The sequence below is a fragment of the Paramormyrops kingsleyae genome, chromosome 11 (genome assembly GCF_048594095.1).
Source record: "Paramormyrops kingsleyae isolate MSU_618 chromosome 11, PKINGS_0.4, whole genome shotgun sequence".
Taxonomy (NCBI): Eukaryota; Metazoa; Chordata; class Actinopteri; order Osteoglossiformes; family Mormyridae; genus Paramormyrops; species Paramormyrops kingsleyae.
In genome coordinates, this window is record NC_132807.1 from 25054627 (window position 1) to 25077302 (window position 22676).

The following is a 22676-nucleotide window of genomic DNA, read 5'->3' on the forward strand; positions in this document are numbered from 1 at the left end:
GTAATTCGTTTGGAGTTCACTGTAATTTGTATTGTGATCGCTAACAACTTCCTTGTTATTATTTCCTTATAATAATAATAATAAAATAAGTAAAGATGCGGAAATTGAAAGCATGCATTTAATTTGGCTATATAGTGTGATTAAGTGTGTGTTTTTCGTGAGCTGGTTGCTGCTGCGGCGGGGGTGGGGCGGAGGATCGCGATGTCGGCTCAGCATCGTGATGTCTATCGGCCATCAGCGATGGACGATGGCATCGTCTGTCGACCCAACCCTATTGTCCAACTCTTAATATTGAGCTATCCCCACTCCTAGTCCAACAGCAATATCTTTGGCTACTGTCATTACTCAACCTGTGGTCTAGTTGCAGATTCTATCCTGGAAGGCAACCTACTCAAAACTACTCAAGCACTTAAGAGATGGCATCTTCATAACTAGTTATAGTATTCGCTGTATACATGTTAAGGATTGGCTGCTGCTGGGATCGACTGCTGATGTGTTCTTCATCCAAGAATGAAGTTTTCAGAGAAGACACTGGCTAACAAATGCAATTTCAGTGGAGAAACAGAATTTGGCTCATACAAATTATTGTATGCCATCTCTAAGTTTTGGCCCATATAATATTAATATTATGGTGCTCTTCCCCTCTGAGCCTTCTGCAGCAAGTGTTATGCAAATTGAGGACAATCTCCGAAGTATTGATGCAAAAAAGACTGAATTCTGAATTGCAAATTTTATTCATCAATAAAAAGTGATTCACTTTAAATGGGTTTCTACAAAATATGTTAAAGCATTAAAACTAGGACAAAATTCTCAACTAACACTAGGACTACAAAAAACAGAAATATGTACAAATACAAGTATATTTTGACTCATTGCACCAAAGTCCAACCACATTTTAGGTGCACAAAAAAAGGTAAAATTGTGCACCTAGCACTTTTAGGGTGCACAAAAAAATTTGTGCACCTAGCACTTTTTAGGTGCACAAATTTGTGTGCGCCTGCATTTTTCAAAGGACAAGCCCTGGAATTTCCCAGTTAGCTGGATAACTTAAGTCAAACATGAAAACTGTTCGATAGGAGGAGAAGTAAGTGACCTTCCTGTTGGACAACCCTTATATTTGGCTTAAGATATCTGGTTAATGAAAAAAGACTCCTTTCCGGAATACCCCCCCCCCCCCCCACCCGGTCTCTGCCACACATGATTTGAGTCCATCCAAAATTTCAGTTAAATATGAAGGAAAAGCAGTACAAGAAAATCATGCAAAAACAAAGCAGTACCTGATTTTTGTATTACCCAAACGCCAAATCTAAATAAATAAATACAAGAACTTTAAATGATCATCCTTGGATTTTAAAGCATTCATTGGGGGATGGCAGGTACTGTAGGTAGCAAACAGGGATGAGAAATAGGGGAGACCGGGTATGGTTGTGTCACGTCCACGGGGGCGGGTCAGTGCAGCAGCGGGCAATCACCACCTAATTAATGACTAATACGGAAGCGATTCCCCGAAATCGCGAAGTATTGTTGCCATATGCCTGTCGCAAACTGAGCATTTCTTTGTCTATTGTCTCTCCCACAGAGAACCAGAGGCTGCAGTAGCAGGTTGACCAGCTAATCACCCTCGTCTCTCAGCTTATGGAGGGACAGGCTGTCCAGGCTAACCTACCTGCTTCCCCACCCAGGGCGTCCGCTTTCGTGCCTGTTGCAATGCCTGAAAAGTATGACGGCAACCCAGATCATTGTCAGGCTTTCCTCATGCAGTGCGGGCTGTTTATTGAGGAACACCCTGAGCACTTTACTGATGAGACTGCCCGAGTTCGCTTTGTCAGCTCGCTCCTCACAGGACGCTCACGCGATTGGGCTACAGCCCTGTGGATGGATGACAGCCCGCTCCTAGATTCAGCACGCGAGTTTCAACAGGCATTTAAGGGGATTTTCAATCATCCCACCATCGGACACAGCCTGGGGAAGAGATTGTCCAACCTCAAACAGGGAGCCCGACCCCTCGCGGAATTTGCGCTAGAATTCCGCACCATATCAGCAGGGCTTCGCAGGCCAGAGGAGGTTCTGAGGATTCTCTACCGACGCACTCTCAACCCGGAAATACAAGACGAGCTGATGTCCCGCGGCGCCACCTTGTGTTTTGAGGACTACATTCGGTTCTCTCTGTCACCATTGACAACAGTGTCTGGGAGCGCCGTCGCAGACGTCCCCCCGAGACGATCCCCCCTTTGCCATCAACAGCCCCAGAGGAACATGCGGAGCACGTGCAGCTCGGACATGCTCCGCTCTCCACCACGGAAAGACGCAGATGCACCACCTAGGGATTGTGCCTATATTGCGGGGAAGCAGGACACCTCCTATGTTCCTGCCCTGTTTGCCCACACCGTCCTGAAGCCCAGACAAAGGTAGGCACCTCCTCGTTTGTTGGACTCTCCCTGACACAACTGTCCCAGTAGTTGTTACCTGCTTTGGAGAGGGACACCATACGTGTGTACTGGTTGATTCAGGCGCTGCTGGTAATTTTATGGACCTCGCGTTGGCCCGCCAACTCAAGCTCCCCTTACAGACACTCTCCAACCCCATTATGGTTCTGGGTGTCAGTGGAGAGCCTCTTCAAGGGGGACAGGTTGGCTACCATACGGACCCAATCAAGCTCCAGGTGGGGTTTTTTCATATTGAAACCCTCAGTTTCCTAGTTCTTCCCAAAGCTAAGGACCCTGTGATCCTTGGACACCCCTGGCTAAAGGAGCACAACCCCTGAATTGACTGGAGTACGGGTGAGCTAATCGCATGGTCGCCCCATTGTCTTCTCCAATGTATGGCCCTGCCTTACTGCGTCTCTTCAGTAGAAAGCCCAGAACCAGAGGACCTTTCTCGGATTCCAGCCGAATATGCAAACTTTCACGATGTCTTCAGTAAGGCCCTGTCGTTTCAACTACCTCCCCATCGAGAGTGTGATTGCACCATCGACCTCCTAGAGGGGGCAGCGCTTCCAAAGGGCTGCCTGTACCCCCTATCCGTTCAGGAGGAGGAGACCATGGAGACTTATATACAAGAGGGACTCCAACAAGGTATTATTCGTCCTACATCCACGGTTTCAGGCGGATTCTTCTTCGTGAAGAAGAAGGATGGAGGACTCTGCCCTTGCATCGACTATCGAGCCCTCAACGCCATCTCCGTGAAAAGATGAGAACCCCTACCGTTGATCCCGCCAGCACTCGAACAGCTTAGAAGGGCCACAGTTTTCACTAAACTAGCCCTCCGTATCGCCTATAATCTTGTGTGAATTCGCCAAGGCGAAGAGTGGAAGACCTCTTTCATCACCAATACAGGCCAGTATCAGTATTGGGTGATGCCTTATGGGTTATCTACCTACCCTCTCTCAACATGTCCGTCATGTGCGCAGGTCCTCCAGAGATTGCATGAGTACCACCTCTTCGCTAACGTTGAGAAATGTGAGTTCCATCAGACCCAGGTGCAGTTCCTTGGTTATGTCATTCGTCCTGGAAGTGGCCATGAATGAGAAAAAAGTGACCGCCATCCAACAGTGGCCATCACCTCGTACCCTAATGGAGTTGCAGTGGTTTCTGGGGTTTGCCAACTTCTATCGTCGTTTCATTCCAAATTTTAGCCAGGTCGGCGCACCTCTCACCTCACTCACGTGGGGCTCTGGCTCACGTCTGATATGGACACCCGAGACCGACCTAATTAATGACTCTAATACGGAAGCGATTCCCCAAAATCGCGAAGTATTGTTGCCATATTCATGATGCAAACTGAGAATTTCTTTGTCTCCCGCTAGCCCTGCCTGTCTCGCCCTGTCGTCTCGCCTGCCCTGCCTACCCGGTCTACTCTCGTCGTTACTCCCATCCCTTCGTCTCCACGTCCCGTCTCTACCCATAGGATTGACCTTCCTGGCTCCAGACCCACCGTGACCGACACGACTTTTGGATTTTCCCTCAGGACTCTGGTGTACCTGGTTTCCTTATTAAAGTGTTCTCCTGCATTTCGGGGTCTGCTTCTTCCCTGGGGAGAGTTGTAACACCACCAATTCCACCAATAAGGGATAGGATGAGAGTCATGTAATCATTTCAGTGTTTACCCACTTCCACTCTAAACCTACATGGTGGATATCAAGGCTGGAAACAGGTACATGCCGATCCTATTAATAAAAAAACATATTTTGAGGTAAAGTAATTTTTTTTGACCAAGATTATATTTTGTTTAGTATTTATACTATTGCAGATAAAATCATATGACTTAAGATTTAATTGTAGTTTCTCAGGTATGCTGTAATGTATTTTTCCCCTGCTAATTTCAAATCACTATCCTACTACAGCTAGTTGAACAACAGCTAAGAGGGATGGGGAGGGTTGTAACACATCTTTAATAAGTGTTACAACCATCCCCTTACATACAACTAAGGACACTTTCTTTGATTTGAATAATTTTGCAGAATGCCTAGACATTGGAAAAGAGACTGAAAGAGGTGTGTCTGCCAGTGTTTTTAAAAAAAGCATCTGATGAGGTCACAAGGAAGGGCCAATCAGTCAGGTCAGTTGCAAAGGCACATGGGTTCTGCCACGTAACACTGAGCAGATACTGCAAATCACTGCAGAAGCTGAGACCAGGGGTCCAGTGATCTTCCCAGTGTAGGTTACCACAGCAGCAACAAAGTTTTCTCTGAGGTGCAGGAGACGGTGCTGGTAGAATATTTGACTCACGTGGCAGACCTGTATTATAGACTGACAGTATCTGGGGGGGGACACACATTATTTTTATTAGATTTACATTTTTTATGCTCAGATGCATTGCAGTAGAGTGTACACATACATATCATTAAGGAAGTTTGTTCCAGCAGACTAGTGGATTTGAGTTATGGTCAGTCAGAGAGACACTGTTCTGGATTGTTCACTTATTTCAACAAACCTCTTATGAAGCATATAGCATGGTGTGACCAGTGTTTTTGCTTCTTTTGTCTAACTGTTACAACCTACCCCGGTAGTATGAAGGTCTCCAGCTTCGTGATGAAGCCACCCTGTAAAAGCAGACATCGCCTTTCAAGCATGGCGTTCTCTGTATCGAACCAACTCAAGTTCTTTATATCTCTGTACTCACATTAACTGCCATACAGCTGTTCAGTTACACATGAAGTGTTTGGAACTCAGAAACAATCTCTGCTTTTAAGTCAAGGCTTAAGATTGACCTCTTTAGTCAGTCTTTTGGATATTAAAATCCCCTTTTCTAAGGTGAATGGGAAATCGGGGGGTTCATGGTCATTTGAGATTAAAGGTAAAAGGAGGGATTGGTGCTGTCGTCCTGCCACTCTCGTAGATCACTTAAGCTGTTGACGGTAGTTTAGCTTGATGCCAAAACCCCTGGAACCCCTGGAAACCCTCATGTCTGTGTTTCCTTCCATCTCTCCATCTCTCCATCTCCATAGTTACTTTAACACTGCCGGAGGTGAGGTGTAAGGCAATAACTCTCTTCTCTTTCTTCTCTTTTCTGAACTGAATATCGAGCTGACACTTCGCCGCTTGAACCCTCACCGGGACTCCTTGGAGATCATTGTCTGGAACCAACTGGGACTTTTAAACTATATGGACTTGAACTCAATTCCAATTTAATACTGAACCAACTTTAGCTTAATGTTACCGAGAGGATCTTAGCATGCGGCCGAAGCAACAACACCTTCAGACTATTTTTATATCTTCACTTCCTTAAAATGATAAATGAATCATTAATCTTATACTAATGTTAATGTGCATGAATACATTTTCATGCTCCCCGGTCGCCCAGAGGACGATGGGGTCCCCTTCCGAGTCTAGGTTCCTCTCAAGGTTTCTTCCTGCTAGAGGGAGTTTTTCCTTGCCTCAGGCTTGCTTGGTCGGGGTTCAGGCTGGTTATATGTAAAGTGCTTTGTGACAATGACTGTTGTTTAAAGCACTATATAAATAAAATTGAATTGAATTGAATCAACCCTTTATATCCACAGACATTTTGAAACTTCAGTTTGATACCACAGTCGGTAAATTTTAAATCCGGTTTACGGTGTATGTGAATGCTGGTGTTTGTTTTGTCCTCTCAAACTACACAGTGGAGGGTTAGAGACCCCAGCCGACAGGCTCCCTCTGCCTCACCTCCACCTTGTAAATGTTGGAGGGGTGGTCTCTCTGTCCGCAGTGGTTGGTAATGGTCTTGCAGCAGCTATCCGGAACTATCCTGTCTTCAGACTGAGATGACAGGATCCAGGTGCTTTCCTTCCAGTCAGCAAAACTGTTACTGCCACAGCACTTAAACTATGGTAGGAGAGAGAAAGGGGGATGAAGAGAAGAAGAGAGGGTGGGATCGAAGTAGAAATGGGGGGTGAAAGGATGGCAAGAAAGAGGATGGAGACAGGAGGGGGTTGAAAAAAACAGAGAAGAATGAAAGAAGGATTCAGAAGGAAAAATAAACAAAATCAGCACACCATGGTTATTTTGGTGATGTGTGTTTGCCATAGTAACCATTTACAGATGATTGATGTTAATGTTTTTAAATAAGGGGAGTGTTCAATTCCATATGAGAGAATGGTTCTCATCCAAATCAATCAGTGCTCAGCTTTACGACCACAACAGATGTTTATCTGATCTCCAGAACTGGATGGTCGTGGAAAAATTTGCATGTGGAATAAACCACATCTCCCCACCTTTGGTCACATGCCTGGAGTTTTGACTAGCAAATGACGACTGACGCCTGCTGTGGGCACTCCTGCTGAAGCTGTGAAGCTGCCAGTGCTGTTCTTATTGGTTCAGGAAGCTGGCTACACTCAAGATGGGCCACACAACAAATGACTGGGAGACACATAAGAACATAAGAACTATACAAACGAGAGGAGGCCATTCGGCCCATCGAGCTCGCTTGGGGAGAACTTAACTAATAGCTCAGAGTTGTTAAAATCTTATCTAGCTCTGATTTAAAGGAACCCAAGGATTCAGCTTGCACTACGTTATCAGGAAGACTATTCCATACTCTGACTACACGCTGTGTAAAGAAGTGCTTCCTTAAATCCAGTTTGAAATGCTCTCCCGCTAATTTCCACCTATGGCCACGAGTTCTTGTATTTGAACTAATGCTGAAGTAACTATTCGGTTGAACAGCATCCAAACCTGTTAGAATCTTATAGACCTGGATCATGTCCCCCCTCAGTCTCCTTTGCACTAATTGTGTAGGCTGTAACCTTGTCTTGTATTGCCTGGGATACGCTGTAAGCCCCCCATTGTATTTATATATCCTGATATGTCAATATTTAGATATGAAAACGGGAACCAACACGTACAGTTCGTGCGAAATTCATAAAGGTCGGACCAAGTCTTTTCCCGGCTGCTCCAAACGTTCATTAACCGTGATTACAGAGCCGTGTTACTCATATCATATAACAAATAATATAAATAAAAACAATAACATACCTTTATAAACCTGGATACCTTATAAAATACTTCCAACTTTACGCTTAATAAAATGTATTTTCACAATTAAACCAACAATACTTTAAAGCACCTATTTAAATAAAAGCAATAATTACTCTTTAATACGTGGCATTTAAAGTAGGGTACAGAAGTAACACCTTACTAGGGGTATTTTCGCCGTTATCAAAACTTCCAACATTCCGTGCTGAAGATCACTTATTAAGTTATTACGAAACATTTGCAGCCAGCAACATTTACATATTTTTTTGTCGGAGTGAAAAGTTCAACGCATTTGGTGAAGTGTTACAAAGAGTTCATTTTCTGCTTTTTGTAATTAAATGCACGGCTCCGTCCGCTTGTGGGCGACACACATCCGCAGCGCTGTAAGGGGCTGAGTGACGGTGCGGCGGGTGGGGTCTGCGGGGCACGTTCCCCGTGCGGCTGCAAAGGACGCCGAGTAAGAAAAAGTGATTGCCGGGACAAGGGGAAAGGAAAAGAGGACGATTTGAAAGTTCACCTTCAGGAAAAAAGAATTACTCTGTTAAGTCGCGTGGACTACGAGTAATTACATTTCAGCAGCAGGTAAATGAGTAGTTTTATGGCAGATTACCAAAGCTATTGTTGGCTGCTTATAGGAAAGATACGTAGGTTGTATCAACAAAAAAGAGCGTTTAACCACTTGGTCTTTCTTTAAATATTACTTTACAGAAATCGCAAGTAGATACTTTTAAAGTGTGTGCGCAGTGCAAGTAAAAATTGCTTTTCCGCATTCGTTCTGCGCCATGTTATTTCTATAGCATGATCGTGATGTTGGTCCTGGTATTTGTGCCTTTCGGCGATGTGTATTTAAGTTACACACCATGTTAATCAGTGGCTATAATTTCCATTACTGTAATTGGTTTGTATGCGCTGTGGCGTGTTGAGCTGACAAACTGTGTATGCGCCTGTTTACTTTTGCGTGATAATAATGCAAGTTGAATACAGATCGCTAATGATCTGCACCCCTATGTATTATTTTATTGTTTTGTGGCTCTTCCCAAATATGCTAAGAGTCAATTTGGTGTTTTACTACCGAAAAGAATCACCCGAAACACTGTCCGCGTTGGGAAAGGAGGCTGCCCAGATTTTAATATTAATTACGATGTCGGATAATTTTTCATTTTGCAGTTCAGATTACACGAAATATTTTTTTCTCCCATTGGTTTAAAAGCTCTGACTGCAGGGTTTCGGCACTGACATCACCACAGAGAATAGTCTGTAATGTAAATAAATGCGTTTTTGGCGTACCGATTCCCATGCCGAGTCGTGGGAATACTCCTTGTATATTGCTGTGCTTTTATAAAATACTTATGTACTTAACCTCGAGGGGGTTCGTGTCGTTTTATGAAAGCTTAAGTTAGTTATCTGATCTTTGATTAAAATGTGCCCCTAAGACAAAGTTTTTTAAGTGTTATGTTATCTGCAATTTCCTTATGGATTAATACAGTATCTATCTATCTGTCTGTCTGTCTGTCTGGTCTGCCTCATTATACATGTTCTTTATTATATGGACATAGTTTCCATCCATCGATCCATTTCCTGCACCCGCTTGTCTCTAGCCTATAGTTTATAAATTATATGCAAGCATAGCTCTGCTTTCATTGCTACAAACACAGCAGCTCATGAGGTAGAGATGTCCTGATCTAAGGCCTATCGCTGAAATCTACAGTGTGGTTCTTCTGTGGTTCTTTAAGACGTTTAAAACTTACTTTTGTTCAACTGGTGGTTAAATGAAATGTCCTGTGTGCTGTCAGTATAGGTTTGTTGAAGATGCAGTGCTGATTATGAGGCTTTGTTTGGACTGGATTGACAGTCTCTTGTGAGCAGGGGGTCAGGCTCCGATCGGTGTGGACAGATGGGTGACAGGCCTGAACCGTGGTATTGTTGCCATGGTAACTGCAGAGGTGTACTATGGGGAAAGAATTTGCTCCACAAGGGGAGTTGTAAAGTTAAATTAAACAACATCATCTTTCATCCATAATTTAAGGAACAGCCCCCCCCCCTCCCCCATTCATTGATTCTTTCTTCTCTTGAGGGGGGCAGCTTGAGGAGTGGGCCATTTCTCATTGGCTGGAAACTGGTAGGGGGGGATGGGCACTGGGTGCCTGCTTCTATCTGCCAAGGAAGTCGGGAGGGGGGGTGGGGGTGCTGAGAAGGTGTGTATTATCTTAATGAACTGCTGCGGCAGGGATGGGGGCAGGATGAGCGGAGGGCAAGTTTGGACTCGATGACTGCAGACTGATTCAGAGCAGGATACCGGGTGGAATCACTGCAGTGATTACACTGCGAATAAGTGCTGTGTGTGTGTGTGTGTGCAGTGATTACACTGCGAATAAGTGCTGTGTGTGTGTGTGCAGTGATTACACTGCGAATAAGTGCTGTGTGTGTGTGTGCAGTGATTACACTGCGAATAAGTGCTGTGTGTGTGTTTGGGTGCCTGTGCCCATGCAGTGTGTGCATTTTTGGATTTTCTTCATCACCCCCTTTTTACTGAATACGCTTCCAGCTCAGGAATACCATACAGTGTGGTTGTAATGCCTCACGCCACATCTAACCAGATATTATCCGTAGGTAGGTTGAGCTTTTATAAGAAGTTTCCATGGATAAAGAGTGCACTGATGGCAGGGACCGGCCAGGCAGTGCGCAGGGTGTGGCAGCTGTTGGAGGTGGAGGTGGGGATGGGGTGGGGGGGAGGGGGGGTAGTAGTTGCTTTGTAGTTGCTGCCAGCCGTCTGCCGCCAGGTGATGGGCTGTCTGGGGAGAAAATAATCAGACAGAAGGAATGAATGACATCAGAGAGTCTGTCCAGAGTATGCCTTGCTACGCGTTCGGCTCGCCCCTGTTCCAAATCCACTTTCCCGGATGTTCCCTTCATGAATGAGGACCGCCTGTTAATGACTTGTGGATAAAACAGGGCCTCGAACAGAATTAAATACACGATATTGCCAAAAGTATTGGGACAACCCTCCAAATCATTGAATTCCGGTGTTCCAATCACTTCCATAGCCACCGAGGCGTGCAGACTGCTTCTACAAACATTTGTGAAAGAATGTGTCCTCTCTGGAGCTCAGTGAGTTCAAGTGTGATACCGTGATAGGATGCCACCTGTGCAATAAGTCCATTCGTGAAATTTCATCACGGCTAAATATTCCATAGTCAACTGTTAGTGGTATTATAACAAAGTGGAAGTAACTGGGAACTCAGCCATGAAGTGTTAGGCCACATAAAATCAGAGAGTGGGGACAACGCATGCTGAGGCGCACAGTGTGCAGAAGTTCCAGTGAAAGCAACTTTTAATGCTGCAGCATTCAAAGCCATTTTGGAAAATTTCATGCTCCCAACTTTGTGGGAACAGTTTGGGGACGGGTCCTTCCTGTTCCAACACTGCGCACGAGTGCACAAAGCAGGGTCCATAAGGACATGGATGAGCGAGTCTGGTGTGGAGGAACTTGACTGGCCTGCACAGAGCCTTGACCTCAACCCGATAGAATACCTTTGGGATGAATTAGAGCGGAGACTGCAAGCCAGGCCTTCTCATCCAACATCAGTGCCTGCCCTCACAAATGCTCTCCTGGAAGAATGGTCAAAAATTCCCATAAACACACTCCTACACCTTGTGGTCAGCCAGAAGCTGCTATATCTGCAAAAGGGTGGGCGAACTCCATATTAAAGCCTATGTATTAAGAATGGAATGTCATTAAAATTGATGTGTGTGTACCAGCAGCTATCCCAATACTTTTGGCAATATAGTGTTAATTCCTTGTGGCTGCTCTGGATCCATGTCCAAGCCGAGTTTTTACAGAGATGTGGAGCTGGACTTTGGAAAAGTTGTTGATGTTGTTGTGGATGTTGTTTACAGTCCTTTGCCTGTTCTCTCTCAGGATGGGGGCGTTTGATGAGAAGAAGGAAACGTGTGGGACCATCTGTCTCAAGTATCTGCTCTTCACCTTCAACTTCCTCTTCTGGGTGAGATTCTGTCAGCTTAGGAGTATCTGCTAGTAACACAAGGTTCATGTGTGAAGTTTTGTTGCTCGGGTGCCTTCATTTCGTAAATGTTCTCCTAGCTGGCAGGAGGTGCTGTGATGGCTGTTGGGATCTGGACACTGGTGGAGAAGAGCGACTTCATCAGCTTGCTGCAGTCCAGCACTTACGCAGTTTCTGCGTACATCCTGGTCCTGGCAGGGGTGATCGTCATGGTTACAGGGTTTCTGGGTTGCTGTGCCACTTTCAAGGAGCAGCGAAACCTTCTAAGAGTGGTAAGGCCTCTCAAAGCACTGTTTTTATTTACACTAATATGTAAAACTTTAACTAGAGTAACAAATTTGGACCAAAATCTGGAGTGGATATCTACAAAAATACTGTCTGGGTTTGTTACTGTCGATGGAGAAATATTTTTTAACCCTAGAGGCGTACTCTCCCATTGTTTTACATTTCCTGCGTTGTTTTATTTTTTATTTTTTTTAAGAGTGCCATGAAAAGCACTTTTCTACATGTCTGCATGACTGCATTTATCCAGCCATGCAATGCTCCTTCAGCAATAGCTCCATGGAATGCGATGACTGGTGTAGTGGTTACAGGTAGTGAGAAGGGCCAAAATAGTTTTATGTGTGTATGTGGCGATGGGAGGCTAGCAAGACAGTAAGAACTAGTTATTTTTAAACGAAAAGCCTGTTTCAGTGGACGTGCTTAGTGACATCACAGCTCAGCATTGTTGGTTTTCAGTTTCTGTCAATCAAACTAATGCAGTTTCTCAACCTGACCCTCAGGGATCCCCAGACAGCCCCCACCCCCCTCCCAGGTCCTAGCACACCTGAACCAAACAATAACGCAACCAAGGGCACTGAATGTCTGGTACTTGTATACTGGGAACTGGGCCGAGAAACCTTGTCATAGTTTCCGGTGCATTTTCAAATTCAGACATGCTTAAAAGCATGGATTACAGTCGTTTGGCAATAAAACTGATATCAGGCTGGGGAAATTCAGGGTCTATGAAATTCAGACACACGGCTATGTTCCCAAAGCCCCTTTGAAATACCAGGAGAACAGAGACTCGCTTTAGCAGTGGTAGCCTAATGGTTAGGGAAGTGTGCTTGTGGTTGAAAGGTTGCTGGTACACATCCCCAACCAGCAAAGTACCCCTGAGATACCCTGACCAGGGTGCTTCTTGAAGTCTGTACACCACAGGTTACACCAGCAGGGAGAAACGGGGAAACAAATGTAGACTTGCATGGCAAGCTGGATTTCGACTGGCCAGGAGACGAGGGCTGGGGTTGTGTGCTGGCAGCATGGAGAAGGAGGATTGGTGGGTGCCGGAGAATGTTTGTTTTTTGCTTCTCGGTGGATGAACTGAGTCACCATTTCCTTACCCTGACAAAGGGGGGGGGGGGGGGGGGTCCACTGCATAGCGGGTAGCAAGAGATGCACATTTACACCTTTGTCATGAGGAGCACAGTGCAGGGCTATAGCTGGACCTGACTGACTGCACATGTGTCTCTCATGTGTGCACACACATACACACGCACACACACACACATGCACGCACACGCACACACACGGCAGTATTCTCAGGATGTTGGGCCTTTTGTATCTCTCTTAGGAATACTTGTTATGTTGGCTTTCCACTTCCTTTACTTTCTTACTGAGCTGACTTTCTAAATTTGGAGTTTGTCCTGTTTGTCCTCTTTCCATCTCCCACCACATTCCAGACAGTTCAGGGCTTGTGGGGGGGCACACACACACACACACACACACACACACACACACGCATGCAAACATACCACCGCACACTATTAGATACTCATAGATAGGGGAACTGAACTGTCTTACATTCAGTGACACTCTTTCATGAGGGGTCTCTCTCTCTCTCCCTCCCTCCCTCCCTCCCTCCCTCCCTCCATGGTCACGCGATACAAGCTGGATGCGGACCTGCAGCATTTGCTGCCTCGTATTCGGCATCCAACCACATGAGACCAATGTACTCTTCTCATCCCCCTCGGTTTAATGTTCTTCAGTTTCCCACAAAGGTGTCAGATTCTTGATTGCAAAGACGTAGACACACAACACATGAGTGTAAATGGAGACGCACAGAGGAGGCGTCTCCTGTTGCATAAGCAGGTCATCAGCATGAATGGCTTCCTCAGTCCTACAGCAGGGATGTGGCACAGCGCCTTACACCAGTGTTTCCCAGCCCAGTTCTCATGGACCTCCAGACAGTCCATGTTTTTGCTCCCTGCCAGACAGTAATATGAGCCGGGAGGGAGCAAAAATGTGAACTGTCTGCGTGTCCCTGAGGACAGGTTGGGAAACGCCGCCTTATGTCTCTTGGTTTGATGGTTCACATCCCACTTTTGCTCTGTCTATGTAGTTTGAATATCTGAATGGGTTTCCTGTGGGGGCTCCTCCCCCAATCCAATGGCAGGCTGTTGGCCTTCTGTAGGTTACTCTTAGTGTGTGATTATGAGTGTGTGTGTGTTTGTGCTCTGTGGTGGATTGAGATCCTTCCAGGGTGTACACTATGCTTCCAGCAATAGGCTCCAGGTCCTTCCATGACCTGGACAGGAAGCGGTTTTAAGGTAGATGGATAGATATAGTAGGAGGGTAACATCACAGAGTGAGGTCTTTATCTAGGACTTGGATGGTTGCCAGACATCTGGGGCTTCACAGTCTTACAGTTGGATCTTTAATGTGTTTCCTGACCTTGTTCTGTGGAGGAGACAATGGTGTATTATAACTGCAGTTCTTCACTCACTTGTAATGGCCTTGAGTTGAGTTGGTAATGCAGTGGGTGTAGATAATGTGGTCTCATTTGTTGTCATGTCCCACAAGATGTTCCAGTGCGTAGTTAAGAGCTGACTCAGTACACTCACTCTGTAATGTGGACACACTGGGTTTATGTGTTTTTATGCTGCTGTAGCTATTTTCAGGGATATTAGCTGACCGCTGTTTGTTTGGTTGAATAATAGAGAGTAATGTATGTTTGGCTCGTTCAGAAACATTCTACTTAATGTACATTTTTCGTTTTCAGATACGTTGCATTAACAAGGCTTATGATTTTTGCATATATTACACTTTTTTATCTAATCCCCCAGTGCTCATTAGTCTGTAATTATGTATGTTGTATATAATCTAGCACTGATGCATTGGAATGACCATTTAATCAGCAACAAAACAAAACAAAGATTCAAAGTAGTGCTGTTTTGTGTTAGTAATGTCTAGCTTTATGTTACATTTACTTGGCAGGTGCTATTGTCCAAAGCAAAGTACCGCAAATACCACATGATATTAGGTAACACGTAGATTGTTAGTCCTGAACTTCTGCTCAGAATCCCTAAAAATGACCATTTAAACATGTGGTCGGGTGCATCTAGGGGCTCTAGAAATATTGAATTCTTCAGCACTGTCTAGATTGGCAGCTAAACATACAGCCTAAAAATCAAGCAAATGAACCCTTCTGTCCATAGTCCTATTTCACTTATTAGTCAGGTTTAAGAAGCCCATTGACTCTCCCACATACTCCTGGCCCATTGTGGTCCCATGGGAATCCTCCTGTCTTTTCATACTGTTGGCTGACTAGTTGTAGAGCTTAATATCAGTACCCTCCTCTGGGTGGGCTGGGCCTACTTAACATTCCACTTGCGTGACCTTTGACCCATGAGGCACCAGCGAGTCACGAGCCTTCACATGCCGAGCTTTCGGCCGCTCTGTGACTGCAGGTGAGATCACATTCCCTCACCCGTCAGCTGGAGTTTTTTCTCACACAGAATTCAAATTTCAAGTGTGTAGCTGTATAGTTTTTACTGGAAAGTAGTGTTTGTTTTTTTTTTTTTTTTTTACAACTAATTGTATTATGGTGGCAAGTTGGCAAGTTTATTCTGCTTTGTAATGTAATGTCTGGCCACCGGCCCCGTTTTGTTCTGCCAGTGAGGCACTGCCTGGTAGACCTGGTTACAGGGTGTATCTCTAAGTGCCTTGATTTGGACGGTGAGTCACATGAAAAGTATGAGCTATGAGGGAGGGAGATCTGTAAGTTGATCCTAGTTTATGGGAGTCCTGAGCAGGAAAACTCAGGGGTGAGGAGTGTAGCATGTGGGGTGGGGGCCCAGGGTGTTACTCCTAGCTAAAACTAACACAGCTATCCCCCCTCCCTAGCAGCTGATGGATTACCCAGGCGTCCCCCCCTTAGGTCGTACTCATGGTGCGTTCGTTTTTCTCTTGGAACTTGGAAATTCCGAGTTGAGTGACATCACGTCGGACAATCTCCCATTCGAGCGACCTTATCTCGGACAAACATGGCTGCCTTCACGAACGCGCTGCTGTGTGTTGTTGCTTTATATTTTAGCAGATTTGGAGTGAGATTATTTTTTCCCAGGGACAAACAAACAAGAAACACAAGCTAGTCAAACCACATTAAAAGCTTTATAAAAAATTTTAGTACATTCATAGCAATATTCTTTTTTCAAGAGGCAAACAAACTACAAACAAACCAAAGACACTAACAAGTCTGGTAAAAATCTGATATTGCATGATAGGATACTGTTTACGGTCATGATATGGTATTCTCTAAATCGAGCATGTGCAATTACATTTATAACTATTAATACATTTAACAAAATAAACATTTTTAAAGATTTATAAAATAGAATTACTGTTCAGTGTGTAAGCCGCCATGTTGAAATTATATCACTGGGGAATCTCGGACAAGAAAATTCTTTCCGACATCAATGTCATAAAAGAGGCGTGTTTCTGACGAGAAGTGATGTTTTTCGTGATGTTCCATCTCGGAGAGAAATAATCGAACGCACCATCACACTTGGCCCGGTTGCCTCATTCCATGCCCAAGCATGATTGTCCCCCCTCCCCACACCCCCTGCTGGTCCGTGCTCACATTGCACTTAATGTTGCGGCCAGACTTTTTGTGTGTTGTATCCAGTTGTTCCTGGATACTCTCATCAGCCCAGATTTCCAGCAAACACTGCACCTCTGTCATAGACCACAGTGATCCCTTTGCTGCAGTGATTGTTAAATAATTGTCGCTACCTGATCTGTACAGCCTACCTGATTTGTTCCTTCCTTGTTCGGTTCGTGTATAGTGTACACCTGTGCATGTGTGTGCCGGTCGCATCATTGTGTGTGTGTTCAGTGCTTGGGCACGGTTCATGATCACACTAGACGTGTAACGTATCCGAATCCAACTGAACCGTGTCCTGGCCCACTTCTCCAAGCGGGCCCAGGCACAGTACAGAACTATCACATTAGTCAAACAAACTGGACTTTGGGTGTCAAACGTGCATGGGCACAGTACGGATTGCCTAGTGTGACTACTCCCTTATTCTCTGATGGCCCTTGACCCTGGGCCTTCAGTATCGTGGGTAGAGCTGTGTGTACCTCCATACTGGTGCGGGTGGGGCTGTGTGTACCTCCATACTGGTGCGGGTGGGGCTGTGTGTACCTCCATACTGGTGCGGGTGGGGCTGTGTGTACCTCCATACTGGTGCGGGTGGGGCTGTGTGTACCTCCATACTGGTGCGGGTGGAGCTGTGTGTACCTCCATACTGGTGCGGGTGGGGCTGTGTGTACCTCCATACTGGTGCGGGTGGGGCTGTGTGTACCTCCATACTGGTGCGGGTGGAGCTGTGTGTACCTCCATACTGGTGCGGGTGGGGCTGTGTGTACCTCCATACTGGTGCGGGTGGGGCTGTGTGTACCTCCATACTGGTGCGGGTGGGGCTGTGTGTACCTCCATACTGGTGCGGGTGGGGCTGTGTGTACCTCCATACTGGTGCGGGTGGGGCTGTGTGTACCTGCATACTGGTGCGGGTGGAGCTGTGTGTACCTCCATACTGGTGCGGGTGGGGCTGTGTGTACCTCCATACTCGTCAGTCAGTGGAATCGCTCATATACAGAGCTGTACTCATATCTTTGTGGGGACCATCCATTCATTTCTATGGGCAAATCCCAACAATGACAACCTTAACCTCTAACCAGCCCTAACCTTAACCATAAGTAACCAAACAAAATACAGGACTTCTGGCATTTTCAGTTTTTTGATTGCAGTCACAGATTTTTATAAAATTGAATTTTCCCTTTTGGGGACTGAAGAAATGGTCTCCATGTCAAAATAACAGGTTTTTATCACATTATGGGGACAATTGGTCCCCACGATGTAATGTATACCTGGACCACACACACACACACACAGAGCCTGGATTATGTCGTCTCCGCTGTCTCTGCACCAGCAGGCGGGTGACTGCACTGTGAATAAACTTCTTGTTCTAAATCCCCCTGGTTCAGAGAACTTTATGGTAAGATGGTTGGCAACTGGCTTTATTTGGTCAGGCCAGGATGTTCCATTTACACTTAAACTCTGTCGTAACCAATTGCTTGCTTTAGATTCAGATTCACAGACTAAAAGAAGTTCTTTGATATGCTTTCTTACTAATAGCCCCTAAACAGCTGGAAATAACTTGTTTTACCGACTGCCAGTCTCTGGTCCATCCTTTGGGAAAGATGTTGGCTAGTAACTAAATTTCTGTTAATTGAAATTGGGCGCCTGTGTATCACAAACCTCAGGAAGAGGTTTTTCTGGAGCATGCTTGTAAGGCCCCCACATTCTTATCTGAGATCTAAGAAACGTGAAATCCAGAGAAACCTTGATCCAGAGAGGTTTTTGGGACAACCTCCCAATCAGCCAATAACAGTGGCTCCCCAGGACTGGAGGTCAGAACCACTGCTTTATTATTGGCTGATCGAAAGGTCATCCCAAAGACCCTCACCCACACTGGCCCTCTATAGTTCAGGTCCCCCAACTCTGCATTACTGGAAAGGTTTATATTGGAACAGGTATGTATTGTAGAGGCACATGGGCATGTTGATGGTAGTGAAGGGCAGTCTGTGTCCAGTGAAGGGCAGTCTGTGTCCAGTGAAGGGCAGTCTGTGTCCAGCAGAATGTCACACTGAATGGAGTCATTTACCTGAAAATAACTCCCGAGACACACCCTTGGTATCCCTAGTCTATGTGTTCATGTATCCACTTCTTTTTTTAGAGGTTACTCACTGACCAGTCAGATGGTACGATACCCAACGCCAGCCTCAGAATGACTGCTGACGGAGGTGTCATTCGTCTTTTAATGATGACCTCCTCTAAGTGGCATTGGGCCGGTAGTTGGTACCAAGGTTCTGCGTAAGGAGGTTTCCCCCTTGTTTCTATGCCAGTGTGTGTTATGCTACAACATGCAAACTATCGTTCGTATTCTCTTTTTGTCGTACGTATGTGCCAGTATTTCCGGTCACTAGGTAGAGCTGCTACTTTTTTTATGTCTTAACATGTGAGCTGCCATTGAAGGGTATTTCTCTTTCTCTTATACCCACAGTATTTTGTCCTCTTGCTGTGTATTTTCCTGCTTGAGGTCCTTGCTGGAATCCTGGCCTACATCTACTACCAGCAGGTGATGGTTGATTCCAGTTCCTACATGACTTTCCAGTTCCACCTAATGAAACCGCTCGATGTGTGTGTCCGGTTGTGGGCTGGTAATACGATTTTCACAAACCTGGATTCCTAAATGCTTCGTAGGAAGACTAATCTTGTGTTGAAGGCATGAACAGAATTCTATTAACTGCTCTGCAGCCTCATGTTTACCATTAATAGCAAATGATCTGTAAAGCACCAATTATAGTGTACTTGTCACTGTAATAGTTTTTGATGTTTCTTAATTAGTTTTTAGGCACTGTGAATATAACTGAAACCTTCCAGTTTTTTTGAGCTAAGCGCGCCCCCTTGTGGGTACATTGTGTCATACACCAGTCAACTCTGAACTCACTAGTACAGAATTATATAAAAACAATTTAAACTGTATTCAGATGATTTTACTAATTTGCTGATGTACTTGTTGCTCCTGTTATGACAATGATGGCACCACACACATATTTCCTTTATGAAAACACAAATATTATGTTACCTTGTGATTTCTGTTCAATTTTCATTTCCCTTCCTTTACATTTCCTCCCTGTGTTTTAACCTTCCTCTTCCTCTTCTGCATGCATACAGTGTTTCCCTTTCTGCTACCAGGTAAACCTGCCCTGGCTTCTGTTTCTCTCAATTACTTTACTGTTCTTTCTCAATTAAAAAAAATGCTTTATTAGCACTGACCAAATGAAAACAAATATAATTACTGATAATCAATTTCATGAAAAAGCAATAAAAAAAGTGTCTTGTTAAAAATGAGAATTTCTACTTGTATGCATGGCTGTAATAAAACAGCTAATATGTTACTATATAGCTCACTGTATTAATCCTTCTGCACAGCTGAATGAGGAACTGAAGCAAAACCTTAAGGAAACTATGGTACAGAAATACAAGCAGCCCGGAGAGGAGCGGATCACCAGGGCTGTGGACAAGCTGCAGCAGGAGGTGAGGCACTGGGGCACACAAACTGGCAAAGTGATATGTGGGCAGTGACCAGGGCAAGGATTGGGGGATGGCACTGTCCATATCTCCTGATGGTCTTCCGTATTAATCTAATGTTATTTTTTTTTAGGTTTGCGGTGCTCCTATTACTGCTAGATGCCTGTTTTTATTTAAAACACACCCCCTGCACATTAAAACTTTTCATACATCTACTTTAGGCTCTGTAGACATTGATGTGAACTGTGTATCTTTGCATATTTTATTATTATTTGATCAATAGATGCTGTACATAGATTATAGTGAATCAAACATTATACATGTGTTCCATAGTTTATATGTTATACAGAACATTATATGTGTGTTCCATTGTTTATTATGGCAAATCACCAAAACAACCATGGTGTACTGAGTGTGTTTATTTTCTTTTTCTGAGTCCATGCTTTGATCTTCTCATTCTTCTGCATATTTTCAATCCTCTTTCTCTCTGTCTCCATCCTCCTCCTTGTCATCCTTTTTCCTTTAACCCCCCCCCCTCCCCATTCCCACCCTCTTTCCTTCTCTTCATCCCCCTTGCTCTCTCCTCCCACAGTTTAAGTGTTGTGGCAGTAACAGCTCTGCTGACTGGAAGGAAAGCACCTGGATCCTGTCATCTCAGTCTGAAGGCAGGATAGTTCCGGATAGCTGCTGCAAGACCATTACCAACCACTGCGGACAGAGAGACCACCCCTCCAACATTTACAAGGTGGAGGTGAGGCAGAGGGAGCCTGTCAGCTGGGGTCTCTAACCCTCCACTCTGTAGTTTGAGAGGACAAAACAAACACCAGCATGCACTTACACCGTAAACCGGATTTAAAATTTGCCAACTGTGATATCAAACTGAAGTTTCAAAATGTTTGCAGGAGTAAAGGGTTGATGTATAACTGACTCATTCGTGAGAAAACGACCCATGGCTAATCACTGATATATCATTTTTTAATACTTCTTGAAGCGTCTTCTTGGCCGCAGAAATAAATTATTTCCAAAGTGACCTGTGCATTTAATTATAATTGATAATACTTCTGGCTAAAGGTGTAACTTGTATTGTCACACTTATATTCTTGAAAGTACTATTATGTTTATGCTGCCAATCATAATTCTCCCACAAATTTCATATGTACTTCCTTTTTTTTAATTTATAAACTGGAACCTGGAAAGTTCATGCACAGGGGATTGTGTACACTTATTTTAACCCACCACAAGCACAAGGGTGATAAGCACCTATGACTACATGATCACAACTTGCCATTTGGGAACAGACAAGGATCAAACGGAAATCACATTGAAACATGAGATATAATGCAGTCCTTTGAACAGCTGTATGGCAGTTAATGTGAGTGCAGAGATATGACGAACTTGAATTGGTTTGATAAAGAGAACGCCATGCTTAAAAGGCGATGTCTGGTTTTACAGGGTGGCTGCATCACCAAGCTGGAAACCTTCATACTGGAACATCTGAAGATCATTGGGGCAGTGGGCATTGGGATTGCCTGTGTGCAGGTCGGCTGAAAACTACCGTGGTGTCATCTTTCTCACTCGCCTGAATAAATAAATGCATCATTTCCATAAACATGCATATTTTTGCAATACGGCTAGGCAATGAGAAAAGGCTTGCAGTTTGATATGTGTCGTTGTCTCTCCCTTATACTTTCAGATCGTGGGAATGGTCTTCACGTGCTGCCTGTACCGCAGTCTGAAAGCGGAGCCGTACTGAGAGCCCTGAGAAGGTCGTCTTGCTGCTGTGCCTCCATGACATAACCACTGTATGGCCTTATGACCAGCACTGCGTCCTCCCTCTGTTTGTTTGTATATGTGCCATGTAAATCAGGGGGGAGAGAGATGCAGTTCCTTTAAGGAGCGTAAGACATAAGGTCATGGAAACGAGACTGTTCTGTAATCCCCCCCCCCCCCCACACCTTCTCTGCACATCCTGTATGTCGAATCCCAAAGTTCTCCCTCATACTGAAACGGTCTTTGGCCACTGGAGAGGAAGGAGAGACTGAGAAATGTGTTGTTAATGTTACCTGTACAAATCCATCCATAATTTTAATGTTAGATGCCATATTAAAACAATAAATACCACATTTTTCCTTTTACTTATTTTAAGGGACATTCATTTAGCCCCAATGTTGCTAAATTGACTCACAGGATAATTGTATAAATGTTGCTTTCACACACACTTTTTAAACATCACTAGCCTTTTCGGTTTTTATGTTTAATGAATGAAGTAATTACTGCTTTTTTAATTACACTGTTGTATTTAACACTTCAGTCTGAGCTTTGAGTAACACAACAAATGTAACACCTGTGTATAGCTCAAATAAATAATGCTGAAATCTCCTATTTTTGTGTTTGATCCTACTTTCTCCCCTTGCTTGAATTGGCTTGTATTTGCAATGAGATATTACTCCTACAGATCATTACATTTGTAACTTTCGGAAAAGGCATGAGGGTGGAGTGCATGCATTAATACTGATATATTGCATGATATAAGCTGTGCCTGTCCAGGGATCTTAAAAATAAAGGTCAGTTTTTTTCTGATTTCTGAGGTTGCAACAATATAAATTTTGATAGGGAAATACTATTTCATATCCGAAATAGAAGCCTAGCTGGAGTGGGAGCAGGAGCAGCTATTGGCTTTAATACGAAGTCCTACAATCATCACTGATTATTTCCTTTAACACATAAGAATGAAATTTTAAATGGTTTCACATATAGCCCTTTAACCGCAGTTGCTACTGGGACACT

The 22676-nt window shown here is 44.5% G+C and overlaps 1 protein-coding gene across 2 annotated transcripts; it reads left to right on the forward strand.

Moving 5' to 3' along the window:
• Positions 1–7706: 7706 nt before the first annotated feature.
• Positions 7707–22271, forward strand: cd151 (CD151 molecule). Of its 2 annotated transcripts, XM_072718337.1 has the most exons (9): positions 7707–8033; positions 11371–11455; positions 11554–11745; positions 18859–18933; positions 19533–19553; positions 19791–19895; positions 20482–20640; positions 21342–21428; positions 21583–22271. In XM_072718337.1, the coding sequence occupies exons 2-9, from the start codon at positions 11372–11374 to the stop codon at positions 21640–21642; spliced, it is 783 nt and encodes a 260-aa protein (XP_072574438.1). In that variant the 5' UTR covers positions 7707–8033; position 11371; the 3' UTR covers positions 21643–22271. The 2 variants fall into 2 exon arrangements, with proteins under 2 accessions (XP_072574438.1, XP_072574439.1); XM_072718338.1 differs by lacking the exon at positions 19533–19553 and having other exon boundaries at positions 7708–8033.
• Positions 22272–22676: the final 405 nt, after the last annotated feature.

Excerpts from the sequence above, each read along its gene's own strand:
- cd151 (XM_072718337.1), top strand. The coding sequence starts at position 11,372 with ATGGGGGCGTTTGATGAGAAGAAGGAAACGTGTGGGACCATCTGTCTC. Across the intron at positions 11,456-11,553 it reads CCTTCAACTTCCTCTTCTGG|CTGGCAGGAGGTGCTGTGAT; the intron begins GTGAGATTCTGT and ends ATGTTCTCCTAG. Across the intron at positions 20,641-21,341 it reads CCAACATTTACAAGGTGGAG|GGTGGCTGCATCACCAAGCT; the intron begins GTGAGGCAGAGG and ends CTGGTTTTACAG.